The following is a 15,634-nucleotide window of genomic DNA, read 5'->3' as shown; positions in this document are numbered from 1 at the left end:
ATTAATAGCTTTTTTTATTTCAACTTGGTTAGATTTTAGTTCGTTTATTTATCCAGAAAGGGATTTTATTTCTCCAGAAAGGAATTCTCTTGTATCTTCTATACTTTTTTCAAGCCCAACTAGCACTTTGATAATTGTGAGTTTTTCTGCCTTATCATTTTATCCAGATAAGAATAGATGAATGAGAGAACAAAATACTAAAAGGCTAACAAGGACCCTAGAAAAATACACACTTACCAAATCGGAAGAGACCCAAAACCAGGGGGAGAAGAAAGGAGAAAATATAATATATTTTATATATGATATATATTTATATTTATATGTATAATATATTTCATATATATATATATATATATATATATATATATATATATATATGTTAGACTGGTGAATAGAGCAGAGCCACACACTTGATTTTGGGTGTATTTTGGTCATATATATATATATGTATATATTATACTTATATATTATATTATTATATTATTTTATATATATATATAAAATAAGGGTAAACATGATGAAGGGGTTGAATATGACTGTAAAGATGAAAATTTAAAAAGATTCTAAAAAAGGAATTGATAAGATAAGTTGGTTAAAATAAAAAGGAAAGAATGTGATTCATACAAAGTCATACACTAGATTTAGGGTGTATTTTCATTTAGGGTATATTTTGATCTGTTAGAAGAAACTGTATCCCAAAACTATAAAGAAAGAAAAACCTATATGTATACCAAAAATAAGTTTAAATACAATAAAGGGATAGAATATGACTATAACAATGAAAAAAATTTTTTTAAGATTTTATTTATTTTTTTATTATTTGACAGAAATCACAAGCAGGCAGAGAGGCAGGCAGAGAGAGAGGGGGAAGCAGGCTCCCCACTGAGCAGAGAGCCCCATGAGGGGCTCAATCCCAGGACCCCGAGATCATGACCTGAGCCGAAGGCAGAGGCTTAACCCACTGAGCCACCCAGGCGCCCCTAACAATGAAAATTTTAAAAGATTTTTTAAAAGGTATTGATGAGATAAAATAGTTTAAAAACGTTAAAACAGGAAAGAGGAAAAAATTTTAAAATAGAATAGGAAAAAAATAAAATTAAAAAAATTTAACTTTGAAAGACTAAAGAAGCATGGGGAAAAAGCCATGAATTCTATATGATATATTCCTATAGCTCTGAAGTTTTACAGTTCTCATTGATTGGTGAACTTGGTCTTGGATGAATGTTCTTGTTGATCTTCTGGGGGAAAGGCCTGTTGCAGTGGTTTTCAAATGTCTTTGTCCAAGGCAGAATTACACAACCCTTGCTAGGGGCCAGGCTAAGTAATCTGCTCAGGTTCACTCTCAGTAGCTTTTGTTCCCTGAATGCTTTCTGTAGAGCTTTGGAGGAGAATGAAGATGGTGGCCTCCCAATCTCTGGCTCTGTAGAAGCCGAGGGCTGGGGGCCCCACTCCTCAGTGCACCCTCAGAGAAAAGCACTCAATCACTCCTGGCTCCCTGGTCTCTGGCTGCACTCTGTGTTCACCCAGCTTGTGACCCAGCATTTCTATGTCTGGCGCACGGCCCCGTTTGGAGTCTCCAAACCCAGCAGATTTTCGCAGCATGCTTCTGTGCCACTCCTCCCCGGAAGGAGGGGTCAAGGAAGGAGGGGTCTCCCCGGATCTGCCACTTGTGGGATCCTTGCTCGAAGAACAGTGGCCCAATTCTGCCTTGGATCACGGTTTAAGGTAATCCTGAGCTGGAAGCCCACTCTTTGGCTCTGTCTCTGCAGTGGCTTCCCCACTCCCATACCTGGGAGCTCTGCCACACTCAGAAACCCCTGGTCTTTTTGTGACCCTGCAGGTCCTGAGACCACACTGTCCCCGCTTAGCCTGTGGAGTGACATCCCTCAGTGGAGCAGACTTCTGAAAGTTCCGATTTTGTGCTCTGCTGCTCTACTGCTTGCTGGGAGCCCGCCTCTCACCCCACAGTCTGTCTTCCCATATATTGCCTCCTATTCACTTCTCCACATGACCTACCTTCCAGAAAGTGGTTGCTTTTTTGTTGATAGAATTGCTTCTCTTCTTCTCTTCAATCTCCTGTTGAGTTTGTAGGTGTTCAGAATGGCCTGATAACTATCTAGCTGAACTCCTGGGACCCAATGATATTTAGGTCTCCTATTCCTTCACCATCTTGCTCCTCCCCTGAATGTTAGTAATTATTACCAGCATACAGGACTTAAGCAATCAGGAACTTCCACTTGCTTCTGTGTTCAATAGATATAAAGAAATAAGAAATATATGGTATTGTTCAAGGGTCACAAACTTCTCCTCTAAAAGGGTCAGTGAATAAATATTTTCATCTTATGTACCATATTGTCTCTGCCATGACTGTTTAGCTCTGCAGCTGTAGCATGAAAGCAGCCATAGACAATACATAAGCAAATGGGTGTAGCTACATGACAATAAAACTTTATATACAAAATCAGCCTTTAGGGGCCAGGTTTTTTCCCTAGGCCATAATTTACCAATCCCTGGTTATAGGTCCTTGGGAGTTCCCAGTCAAATGCAGTAGAAAGACCTGGAGACATGTCAGGGCAAGCCAAAAGAGGCAGAGATTAACTTCAATGCCATACAAAAGAATGTGGAAACTGATATTTTAGGGGAAATTACTGTACAAGCTTCCCAGAGATACGTAAAAGTAAAAAGTATGTCCTAGAGCTCAGGTTTTGGTGTTTGGTTTTTTTTTTTAAGGTTTTATTTATGTATTTGAAAGAGAGAGAATATACGAGTGGGGGTTAGGGGAGGAGCAGAGGGACAAGCAGACTGCACTGAGAACGGAGCCTGATGTGGGACTCAGTCCCACAATCCTAAGGTCTTGAGATCATGACCCAAGCTGATACCAAGAATCTGTTGCTTAACCGACTGGGCCACCCAGGTACCCTATTTGTTTGTTTGTTAATCTTGCATTTCAGGATCAGTAACTTCAGCTTAAAAAACAGCCTTTCCTTTTTATTTGGTATTTTCCTTGGGAACTCAGCTCACCAGCCCCAGATCCTGAGAGTACCATAATTTGAGAAATAAATATGTCTGTAGATTGATTGGTAGAAAATGCTATTCCTTCCTTCTTCTCCCTAGCACTAGAGTATGAATAGACAGATCTGAGGGGTGATCTCTGTAGTAGTTTGCAGGGAACTGGAAAGTACATGGGGAGCTGAAGAAATCGTCCCCTTCTCCCCTTCCTCTTCTGTCCTTATTAATATTATAAAGGAATGACAAACAAGTATCCATGAGCAAAATTAGACTGTGAAAAGGAGCCAGTGGCTTGGTAACAGCCACTTAGAACTTTTGATGGGTCACAACACTGCCAGATGTGAGGTGGATTCTGCTTTTTGAAAAAAGGACAGCTGTGGCATGTGCTCCCAGGGTAGGAAAACAAGAACACACTTTTGGGGCCTTTCTCCCCTCTTGTGAAAGGATGTATGGGAAGTTCACACATTCTCAGATGTAGACATTTAAATATGGTATGCAACACACACACAACATTCTCTCCATTGATGAAGTTGTAAAGGAACTCCATGTGCACCATATATCGTATTCACTCACACAGAGAGTGGGAGAGAGGGAGGGAAAGGAAGGAAGAGGGAGAGAATCTTAAGCAGGCTCCATGCCCAGCACAGAGCCCAAGGTAGTGCTTGATCTCATGATCCTGAGATCAAGACCTGAGCTAAAATCAAGAATCGGACGATTAACTGACTGAGCTACTCAGATGCCCCCATATTTTATTCAAAATGGCTAGTCCCTTCCAAGCCTTTTATGATTTAATCCATGCCAACTCAAATGGGTCTGGTTCTTTAAACTATAGAAACAAGAATTGAAATCTGTCATGATAAGGCAAAGTTCTTATCAGATTTCTCTTTTTTGTTGTTGTTTTACAGTTTTCTCCTTGTCTTTGGTTGCTTGATTTTGTCAGTGTTTTCCACCATCCCTGAGCACACAAAACTGGCCTCGAGTTGCCTCTTGATTCTGGTAAGTGACACATATGAGCAAAAATGTACATAAAGTTTGTTTAAGAATTGTCTATAATATTTATGCTATGCATTTTATCCCACAAAAATTTCTATCTAGAAGAGAGTTACTGTGAAGTATGACACTTTCAAAGATCATTGAAATATGGGCCCACCATTTTAACCTTTAGTCCGTCCTCAGGAATATATTCACCCCATTCAGTTTTACCATTACATAGCAATATCTTGTGTTATAGTTACGTCAAAAATAGAAGGCAGGACTTGGAAGCAGTTTTACTTATATTTACCTATGGTAACAAACAAATTATAAGAAGAATCAATGTGCATGAGGACTCTCATAATATTGCTGAAAGTTACAGAAGAGAGAATATTTTCCAATAACTGCAATTTGGCAGAAGGTAGGTGTAATTAGTCAAGAAGTATGAGAATATAGCACCTCATAAGAAAACAGAAGGCTCCTTCATGCTCTTTTCAACCAACAGACTACATTATGAGTTTTGCTGCTAATGCAGTTACCTACCTGGTAAGAAATTCTGCAGTTAGCTCTGTTTCCATTATGCTGTCAATCCTCAGCCACAGAATTGCTCAATTCATTTTAAAATGGAAAAAGACCCCAAGATATTTAAGCCTGAATTATTCCAGGCCTTTTAAGCTCTTTTACTTTCTATTACAACTAAACTATATCACTGTATACTCAAATCACATCTGATTGAAAATTTGGTTCATTTACATCCATTTTGATCCACTCTCTTAGTGCAAAAATATCAGACCTGACAGTCTCAGAACTGTCTGAATGAACTACAAATTGGAGCAACTTACTTCTGTAAAGCCTGGTGGACTATAGAGGGAGATAGAGAAAGGGTCTGGGGGAAGCTGGCTTCTGTGCTCTAATAAAGAGATTTTGGTTATGTACAGCAATAAGCATTTAATATAAAAAAAATTGTTCTTACCTTGTAGGTGAAACTGAAAGATCTCAACTCATATAATGAGCCAAGGGCAATTCTTCTTCCTACCTATGCTTTCAGATGGCTAGTTTGTGCTTTAAGTTACTAAGACTTCATCAAGTCTCTGTCCTACATCAGGAAGAAACCATTTCTGAGCCTGGAAAAATCTATCCCAATTTGTTTCCATATAAATTGTGCTCAGCAATATATTGCTAATGTTAAGGTTACTACTTGGAAAACCAGCGTAGAAAATAGACCAAAAAGTACACCGGGGATTTGTTTCATTTATGAGGTTTCCATTTGGGTAGCAAGTGGTCTTTTAGCCTCATGTACCCCTTTGGTAACGACAAATGATCTTGAGCCCAAGGTCTAAGGCACAACTGGCTTTTAGGTTCATACACAGAATTACAACTAGGAATTTTAGACTGAAAAAGTAAATCTGACTTTAGTAAGACTCAGAAACATGAGAAAACTGGATCTGCTGCAAGACCAGTGATATCTATTATGAATGAATCAAGCATTAAGAATCCCATAAAAAGGAATTTTTCATGACTATGTCAAGAATTCAAAATGTTAGGTTTATATCCTTCAAATCTCCAAAATATAAATTCCTCCATTGCTAATGAGTTTCTAAATAGTCTAAATAGACATTACTAATGAGTTTCTAAATATGTTATTAAAATAGGATGCTTTTGAGTAGATAATGTAGATGTTGTCACATATCCCTCAGTTGGGTTTTTGTTTCTTTGTTTGCCAAATTTATTGAGATATAATCGACATAGTACATTGTACGAGTTTAAGGTATATCATTTGATGATTTTGTATATGTTATATGCAGAATGATTGATTACCATTTTGTGTGTGTGGTGAGGGTTTCTAAGACATACTCTCTTAGTAATTTTTCAAGTGTACACTACACTATTGCGAAATATAGTCACGGTGCTATACGTTAGATCTTCAGACCTGATTTGTCTTGTAACTGCGAGCTTGTACCCTTTGACCACCTTCATCCTTACCCTCCCCCCACTCCAGTCTCCTCTGTTTCTATGAGTTCAGGATTGTTTGTTTTTTGGATTTTACATGTGAGACCATGCTGTATTTGTCTTTCTCTCTCTGACTTATTTCACTTAGCATTAGGCCCTCAAGGCCCATCCATGTTGTCACAAAAGGCAAGATTTTCTTCTTTTTGTGGCTGAAAAATATTCCATTGTGTGTATATATACAATGATTTCCTTCAGATAGATACCCATAAGTGAGATTGCTGGATCATATGGTAATTCTATTTTTCATTTTTGGAGGAGCGTCCATACTGTTTTCCATAGTGGCTGCACCAGTTTGCTTCCCCATCCACAGTGCCCAAGGGTTCCCTTTCTCCACACCCTCCCCAGCATTTGTTCCCTCTTGCCTTTTTTATAACAGCCATTCTAACAGGTCTGAGGGGATATCTCATTGTGGGTTTGGTTTGCATTTCGCTGATGATTAGTGATGTTCAGCACCTTTCATGTACCTGTTGGCCATTTGTGTCTTCTTTCCTCCCTCAGTCTTGAATGCCTTTGGATTTAGCAAAGTGGAAACCAGTGCCATTATGCAAACAAGGCCTTTGTTTTGAGCAACGTTCTCGGAAAGGTGGCTATGCTTCCATAGAAAGAGTGCTTGCTTATCCTGCTATTGTTGTGCTATGGGGATAAATGGTCAGGATGTATGTTTTAAACCAAAGTGTATTCTTAAAACCTACCTAGAAATACGCAGGCTGTGTTACAGTCTAAGATTTTCCTGATGTTCTCCTTCATCAGTGTTTCTCCAAAAAGTATATTTTATTTAAAGGTCTCATGCTCTCCTGACAGAGCTAGCCAGGCAAATGCTTTAAAAAATTATGCTTTATATGGGGCGCCTGGGTGGCTCAGTTGGTTAAGCGACTGTCTTCGGCTCAGGTCATGATCCTGGAGTCGTGGGATCGAGTCCCACATCAGACTCCCAGCTCCATGGGGAGTCTGCTTCTCCCTCTGACCTCCCCTCTCATGCTCTCTCACTCTGTCTCTCTCTCAAATAAATAAAATCTTAAAAAAAAAAATTATGCTTTATGTAGACAAAAAAGAAAACTCAAGTCTAGGCTTTGTTTTTATTTTCTTCCTTAGTAATTAATAAATTGGAAAAGCATGCATATTTTAACTCTTTTTCACAATTAGTAAATATAGTGTATCATACAAGTTCAGTCAGCTGTAGAATATTGGAAAAAGCCAAGAATTATCTTAATGGTTTAGGGAATCTTATTTATTCTTTTAATGTGTGTGTTTGAGACAGTTAATCTGATTTTTATCTTCTGAATATCTAATCAAACAAAATTCGTAGAACACAGTTCTGAGTAGCAATGTTTTTAGTGAACATTTTATGAAGCATATCTGAAGAATTGCCATCCAAATGGTAATATGAATGGCTTTTAAAATGTTTGCAAAAATTTATAATTATATCACTTTTGTACATTTTTGGCCACAAATAAAACACCAGAGAATTAAATTTGAAGGAACTGTATATAAATGATACATCATGACTGTATAGTTTTCCATAGCTCTGTCCCACGTGGGTTTTTTCTTCACATTTTAAAAGCTCTTCCTATATGCTAACTGTAATTCCATTTCTATGCAAATAACAGGCACCCACACTTCTGACAGGAGCACACAACAGGCAGACTGGCTCCTGGGCAAACTTTGCAGGTCCCTTTGTGACACTCATACTTTTCACCTGGCTCCTTGAGGGGACCAGCGGACCAGCTGGTCTTGCTCACCTCCTGGAGTTCCTGTGGAGTCTTCAGCTCTCCTTCCTCACCTCCAGGAAAGAGTCCTTGTCATTCTCAGCTAGCATCGCACTCTCAGGGCTACTTATATACTTGTAACTTACTGGCCTTGGTTACAAGCTAAATTGATGGGGTTTTGGAATATAGGTGAGGTTCGGTGAGGTGGAGTTCAGAGCCGATGACCAAGAAAGAATTCTTGAGATATCTTTGGTGCAAAATGATGATTTTATTAAAGCATAGAGACAGGACCCATGGGCAGAAAGAGCTGCTGCCCCCCCCAGAGTTGTGAGGGGTGGCTGGTTATATTCTTGGGAGTTGGAGGAGGTAAGGAAAATGGGAGATTTCAAAAGGATTTTCACATGCTAAAGAAGACTCCCAGGATACCAGAGGCCTTGCTATTGGCAAGTTAAAATTGTTTTTCCTTCTAGCAAGGCATTAACATGAAGATGGTTGAGAGCTTCCTAGAGGAACATAATTCTGCCTGCTTCAAGTATCTGTCAATGGGCCCGCAGGTTATGAGGACATTTAACTGTTTCTATATTCCCTTCCGGAAGCTAGGTTATTGATAGAAATGGTTTGTTCTAAATGGTTACTTTTGTAAACTGAGGGAGTCTGGTGTCTTGCAGTACTGTGACCTCTATAAGGTAACTATTTGTTTTCCCTTTCCTTAGCTTCAGGGCAGCCTGGAGTGCCTGAGAAATGTCACATATATCCCATGAGGGGGTGGGGGAGGGGGTGATTGTGAGGCATCAGCTTCTGCTTTGTGCTCAGGCTGCCTTCACCTTGCCTTCTGCTCCCTCATCAGACACACACAAATTCTGTGGGAATTTGCTCTTTTATTCTTCTCAGTTATGTGAACTGGGGCTTCATACTATACAGCAGTCTCCCTTGTTCCTCTCCACACAAACATTGGAGCACAGGCTTGAAAATGAGATCTAGATTCTAGAACTGGGTCCGATGAGTTCAAATTCTGCTTCTACCACTTTTTATATGTGTGCCTTTGGGAAATCACTCCTCTGTCTTCGTTTTCTCTTCTGTTCAAAGTGGAGAATAATACAGCCTACTTAATAAAGTTGTGAGGATTAGCTAAGTTCAAGTGCTCAGAATAGGACTCAGCACAGAGAAAGTTGGCAAATATTATAATCACTGGTTCTTCCATATTTAATGGAGCCTAATAAGAACAGTGAACAGTGGAATATCTGCAAATGCTACATTTGAGAAAATATCACACTTTTCTAATAGAAAACAAGTATCTTTGCTAGAATTTTCTCACCACAAACACTGCTAATTATGGCAGCTTTCTTTTTTTTTATGGCAGCTCTCTATACAAACATGTTCAACTAACTAAAAGTGACTCAATGGCACACATTCAGCGAGAGGCATGTGTTCATAATAACCACTTATTTTTGGTGACTAATGAACAGATTCTTATTGTTGTAGTTCTTTGGTAAATGCATCTGATGAAAACGCTCATGGCTTTCTAAGTACTTCTCCCAGTGTCTGCATCTGCTGGGCGGAGCGCTGGGCAGGGATAACTAGGCCTGAAAGAACTGCTTGCTCTGTCCTCACTCTGGGGATAAAATTTATGAACTCCAGAATAGAATATGAAGCCATGTACCCAAATACTGAGGACAATTAAAAGCTGGTGTTAATTTCCTATGTTTTGTAAATTCTTCAAAACTGAAAGGGCCCTAGCATTATTTAAGTACCCTTCATTTATCAGATTCATTAATTTCTTATTAAGACAAAAACAAACCATAAAAATGTTCAGTTTAAGTATTAGTCCTCTCATTTACCAAATGACTAATTAAGTTGTGCAAGATCGTGCACTGGGTATGAGACCAAGATAAGATTCCAGCCTTGGCTTGGCTGATGGAAAGCCTGGGCTGTCTTCACAGCATCCATCAACACAAATTCTCCTGTCCATTAGTCAAGAGTAATGAGTCCTACCAAAGTGTGTATGCCATTGCTCAGTGAAGCAGTCACAAAGGTCCGAAGCTTCTTTTGGGCTCCATATATGCCTAGTGATGCCTACAGTCCTTTTACTTAGAATAAGTGAGTTTCTTTTATAGAAAGTATACTTATGTAAGTTACCACAAATGGGTATATCAGTTGGGACCACAAATGGGTTTATCAGTTGGGACCATCTGTTAGAACCACTAAGTTCTTTGTATGAAGAATTCTTTTTTGGGGGTGCCTGGGTAGCTCAATGGATTAAAGCCTCTGCCTTCGTCTTGGGTCATGATCCCAGGATCCTGGAATCAAGCCCCGCATCGGCCTCTCTGCTCAGCAGGAAGCCTGCTTCCCTCTCTATCTCTCTCTGCCTGCCTCTCTGCCTACTTGTGATCTCTGTCTGTCAAATAAATAAAAAATCTTAAAAAAATAAAAATTAAAAAAAATTTTTTAAAAATAATTCTTTTTTTCTTAAGATTTTATTTATTTGAGAGAGAGAGAGAGAGAGAGCATAAGCAGGAGGAGCTGCAGGCAGAGGCAGAAGCAGGCTCCCCGCTGAGCAGGGAGCCAGATGTGGGACTCGATCCAAGGACCCTGAGATCATGACCTGAGCCAAAGGCAGACTCCTAACCAACTGAGCCACCCAGCCATCCCAAATATCAAAAATTCTAAACACATGTGAAATGGTGAGTGCTGTAAGGTGTGTAAGCCTGACAATTCACAGACCTATACCCCTGGGGCAAATAATACATTATATGTTAATAAAAATAATTAATTTTAAAAATTCTAAATACTATTTTATAAACAATCAAAAGCCTGATCTTTGGGGTAAATAGTCACACATAAAGTTGTGTCTTCTAGTCTAGGCTTCCATTGCTCAGGGGACCAACGTTAAAGGAAACTCTTTTATTTCCAGGTTAAACTATTGTGGAAAGTTTTGTTTGGGTTTGTTTTGACTTTGTTAACCTGAGGTTGTATGTTTTAGCATTTCATGTACACCTTCTTAAGAACAGTGCTGTTTAGAATGCATTCCCTCTCCATTGAATAAGCTGGCCTTCTACATTAGTTTTAAAGGATTCATTTTCAGGGTTTTGAATGTAGATTGTTCAACCCATTGGAAACAGGTGATCTCTTTCCACTTAATGGAAATGACATATGTTCTATGCCCCTTTTTCCTCAGAGGTGGTAATATCTAAAATTGCGCACCAACAAGCAATAAAAGGAATGCCATTATCACTTTAGCAAGATAGAGAATGTCTCCCTGTATTTGCTTCTCTACCTTCCTGCTGTGTTAGAACAGACTCCAAACCACAAATGGATTGTGCTAAGCATCTGGTTGAATCCTCAAACAAATGGTCAAATATTCAGGTTTTCCCAAACATCTGGGTGTTTGGCACCTTCTTTTTTTTTTTTTTTAATTAATTTTATTTTTTTTAAACATATAATATATTTTTATCCCCAGGGGTACAGGTCTGTGAATCGCCAGGTTTACACATTTCACAGCACTCACCATAGCACATACCCTCCCCAATGTCCATAACCCCACCACCCCCCTCCCAACTCCCCTCCCCCCATCAACCCTCTAAACAGAGCATATGCATATTTGCTAGTTTTGCTGGTTTTGCTTCATGTAGCGAAGCAAACATGGGTTTGCTGTTTCTTTGCACAATGAATCAGTTCCTGAAATGTGTACGAATCCAATTTAGACGGATCTAATTATATCTTAAATAACTAGTGGAGCTTACTATTTAAAGAAAATCTGTAGTGAATCCTTTTGCAAAGTGAACGGTCCCCTTGAAAAGCTAATAACTACATAATTCATCTATGTTACATGTTTGTTTTCTTTTTCTAATACGAGCACATGGAGGGTTTTTTGTTGTTGTTGTTGTTGTTTTCCATCGCTATATGAGCATCCCTTATCTCACATGGTATTGAAGAATTAGAGATGTGGCCATTTCCCACCTGCCAGTATTAGTAAAGGGGTTGGTGGGGGGTGGGGGGACCAGCCACAAACACATAGGCCAGTCCCTGAAAAGTAGGAAGGTTTATGCATAAAATTAGATGGCTTCAATGTAGAAGATTACATTAAGTCTTTACATTTCAGGTTCTGGCATTAAACATTATAAGAGAGGATAGCAGAGTATAAGGATAAGAATCCATTTGAGGATATTAAATCTTGTGTTTGTAATGGAAGTGACAGAGTATGAGGTATTAAGCAATCAGATAGGAGGATGAGTGATGCTTCTTTATGTTTATCGCGTCCCTGTAATTTACTGCAGAAAGCTCTCAGAATACCCCAATGAACATTGAAAACTGCAATTATTTTCCTTTGCTTGTCTTTCATCAAGGAAAATGCAAATAAACTTTAAAATGATTCATGGAGACTAACAATCCTCATCAATCTACTGATGACTGAAAAGAAAAAGCAGGAGTAGTTTAACACCTACGCTGAATCTTAACTGAGGAATAATAATATAGTAAGTTATCCTGTGAAAAGTGTTTCACATATTGGGGGAAAGACTTGCTTGAGTTAAAGATAATGAAATTGTGCCTGAAAAAAGACCATGTCTGTATCTATAATCAGGAAGGGAAGAATTTTACACATTTCTGATGTGATGCACTCGGGTGTCTGACCAAGGGACTGGTCTATCAGAGAGCTGCCCCTGCGCATTTTAGGGAAGTGCAGCAGACATCCTTAGCACTCTGAATGAATCACTCTCCGTCAGGTTCACGCTGATGCTGATCTCCTGTGTCCTTCTGAGCTCCATGAAAGTCTATTCAACTGAGAAGGGAAAGAGAGAAATAAGGTGATAAAATAAACATCAGAGGGTTGCTGGAAAATAACAGAGTGCAGGATGATTGGCAGTAGAAAGAAGAATGCTCTACCCTTACTGCCCTTCCAGGCTTAATTAATGTCTACCATTTGAAACCTGGGTCAAAGCTGGGTCGAATAAGCTGTTTCTTCCCTTGAATTTCCCTTGGTATAAGCTATGTGACATTGTATCTCCTCCCTCGTTCATTTATTTAACAATAATTATGCAGCAGTCAATACGAGTAAGGCATTCTATTGGGCCCTGAGGAGACAGCAATGAACACAACAGGCAAAATCTCTCTCCTCATGGAACTCACATTTTCATGGGGAAGATAGACAGTAAACAATTTGGCAAACCAATATATGAAGTGTTAAAAATAAAAGTAAAGCAGAAAAGAGGAATAGATAGAGTGTTTAGAGAAGTCCACTGGAGAGGGTAACATTGTAGCAGAGACTTCAATGAAGTGAAGCAACAAGCCACGCAGAGATTTGGGGAAAGAACATTCCAGGCGGGTGGAGCTTCAAGGATAAGAGCCCTGGGCAGGAACACACCTACCAGCTGAAGGACACTAAACCGGGGGTGAGTGAGGGAAAATGAGGCACTGGTGGGACTATACATCTCTTCAAAAGAGGATCCAAGGGCACCTGGGTGGCTCCATCAATTAAGTGTCTGCCTTTGGCTCAGGTCATGATCTCAGAGCCCTGGGATCACTGAGCCTCTGGCGCCCCACTCAGCGGGGAACCTGCTCCTCCCCCTGCTTGTGCCTCTCACTGACTCTCTCTATCTCAGGTAAATAAATAAAATCTTTAAAAAAAAAAAAAAGAAAGAAAGAAAAAGGATCCAAAGCCAATTCAGCATCACTTAATATCATGGTACCTGGTGCAAATTATCAATAAGCATTTTAGGAGAGAAGAGGGCCAATTGTTTAATTGGACATTAATATTGAAATTTCACAGGATTGTGGATATGGCACCAACATTAAAACAAGATGCAGTACCTGACCTTAGAAAGGGCTGGAATAGGGGAGTCATGGGTTTGGAGCCACTTAGGAAGCAACTGAAGTTATTCATAGGAAACACGATGGAACCCTAAACCAAACAGAGGCGGTGTGAACTGAGGAGAGGAAGTGAACAGGAGCAATATGGTTTAAAGGTTCTGTCAAAACTGTAAATTCCAAATAATTGGTCAGTGCCTCACAGAAAGTCTGGGGAGGGCTCTTCTCAGAACTGAGAGATTCTGCCCCTACATAGATCCGAACTGCCTCCTGCCTCATTCCAGATGCGGTCTGCTCTCCGTAGATTTCCAGATATTGCCCTGGATCCCAACTATCCCCTCTCCTAATTTCTCCAGGCCCAGTCCCTTAATTCACCGCAGTTTTAACTCAAATATACAATAAATGTTTCCTTCATTCCAGCCTCAGTGCCAGGGACTGGAGCCTCAAATATGAATAAGACATCGTCATGCCCTAGAAACATTTCCTAAAGAATATTCTCAGCTACAACCTGTGACTGAGTCCAGAAGAAATTAAAAGCCTTGAAACCATGGGTTTACAGAGAATAAATGGTGAAATTAGGAGATGAAATAAAAATTGGTTCATATGTCATGTTTTTAAATTCCCACTTTAAGATAGATGCATATGAGAAAACAGGCCTCTCTCATCTATTTCTCATGAAAGTCCCAAATATTATGGTTACTATGAACCGCACTCCTGCATTGAACATTGGGTTGGGGCTGCACAAAGGCAAAGGCTGGAAGGGATGGGGTGGGTCCCCTTTCCCACGCAGGCAAACATCAGGGGCCACAATTAAAATGAGAAACAATCATGCTTCTGCAAAGTAGATTAGGGAGAAATTTTCCAAGCTGTAAATGGCAGTTTGACAAACACCATTACTGGCTGGACTCAATGAAAATCCTGCAGACCTGGCTTCCTCTGGGATTATAGATCACAGTGAACCTGCAGGACATTACTGGAAAATGAAGAACAGGAAAGAGGCTGTAAGAGTGACAGGCCCTCCAGCCTCGACTCACTTGCACACTCATCAAGGGAGATCAATGCCGTGAGATGGCAGCACCGCGGACATATCTGGGAAGCTCTCCTTCTGGAAGAATGCAGCAGAATAGCCTTCCCAAAGAATGCAAACCCCAGACCCAAACTACCTTTGGGCAAGGCCAGGAGTGAGGAAAGTGAGGGAACATCACCCCTGGGAAAGCAGATGCCAGAAAGGACTCACTCTCTCGCTCACTCCACACCACCGACTCTCGTGAATGTTATCTTTTCTATCAGGTGAAATCAAGAACAACTCAGCATCAAATGCCATCGTACAAGAAAGAGAAATCCCCAACATTATTTGAGGGCATTATGCAGAGGTGAAGTGGTGGCGAGCATCCCTGCCTCTCTGACTTCATGCTAATAACGCATGGAGAGCTTGAGAGTTGCTTACACTCCTTGAATCTAGATGGTTTTCTGTCCCAATCGGCAAACCCATCTTCTTCTCCCCAGCAAGCTCCTTCCTGAGTTGCTTTCTGGTTCTGTCCTGTGATCCACAGCAGTAGAGAATTGTACACTCAGGGTCACTGTAGCCAGACAGGGACCTGCAGAGGCAAGTGGATTGTGTGAAGCTTGTCTGTTTATAGATTTGGAGATCTCTAGGCTGGGGATCAGAAATGAGAAACATCCAGGGAGGTCAGAGGCGGGAGGCAGTGAGGATAAGCCTTGCCTTGCAGACAGAAGAATATATTTTTTTCTTTTTTTCATCTCAAGCTGCTCGTTGATTCATTCATTCATTTATTCACTCATCAAATATTCACTAAGCACCTCCTAGGTGATGCTGAGAGCCAGAAACACCGCACACATCACACACCAGCTGTACACCGAGATACTCACATGGTCCCCATCCTTGTCTGTGATGCTTCTTTAAGATTGTTTTTCTAGTTAAATCAGGTAGAGAATTTTGAGTATCATGCATATGCAGTCTATTCTCTTTCCTCACGTTTCCATAATGCAAATCACCTCATATGCAATTGTAAATAGGGTAACGATGTCAATGTAACATGGATGTTAAGGATGATTTTTCCCAATAACAGCAGCTGACCATAAAGCGTGCCAGCCTAGCTAACCGCAGCAATGCT

The 15,634-nt window shown here is 40.1% G+C and overlaps 1 protein-coding gene across 5 annotated transcripts in view; it reads left to right on the top strand.

Moving 5' to 3' along the window:
• LOC111152345 (potassium voltage-gated channel subfamily Q member 5) overlaps positions 1–15,634 on the top strand; it is a 530,797-nt gene that overhangs the window by 353,115 nt on the left and 162,048 nt on the right. For all 5 annotated transcript variants that reach the window (XM_022510852.1, XM_022510851.1, XM_022510853.1 and 2 more), the window contains exon 2: positions 3,915–4,005. In XM_022510852.1, coding sequence (XP_022366560.1) covers positions 3,915–4,005 — 91 coding nt within the window. The remainder of the gene's footprint in view (positions 1–3,914; positions 4,006–15,634) is intronic.

The sequence above is a fragment of the Enhydra lutris genome, unplaced genomic scaffold (genome assembly GCF_002288905.1).
Source record: "Enhydra lutris kenyoni isolate GAN:26980312 unplaced genomic scaffold, ASM228890v2 scaffoldscaffold28, whole genome shotgun sequence".
NCBI classification, from domain to species: domain Eukaryota; kingdom Metazoa; phylum Chordata; class Mammalia; order Carnivora; family Mustelidae; genus Enhydra; species Enhydra lutris.
Note: the sequence above shows the minus strand (reverse complement) of the source record. Positions and strands in the feature narration are given on the sequence as shown.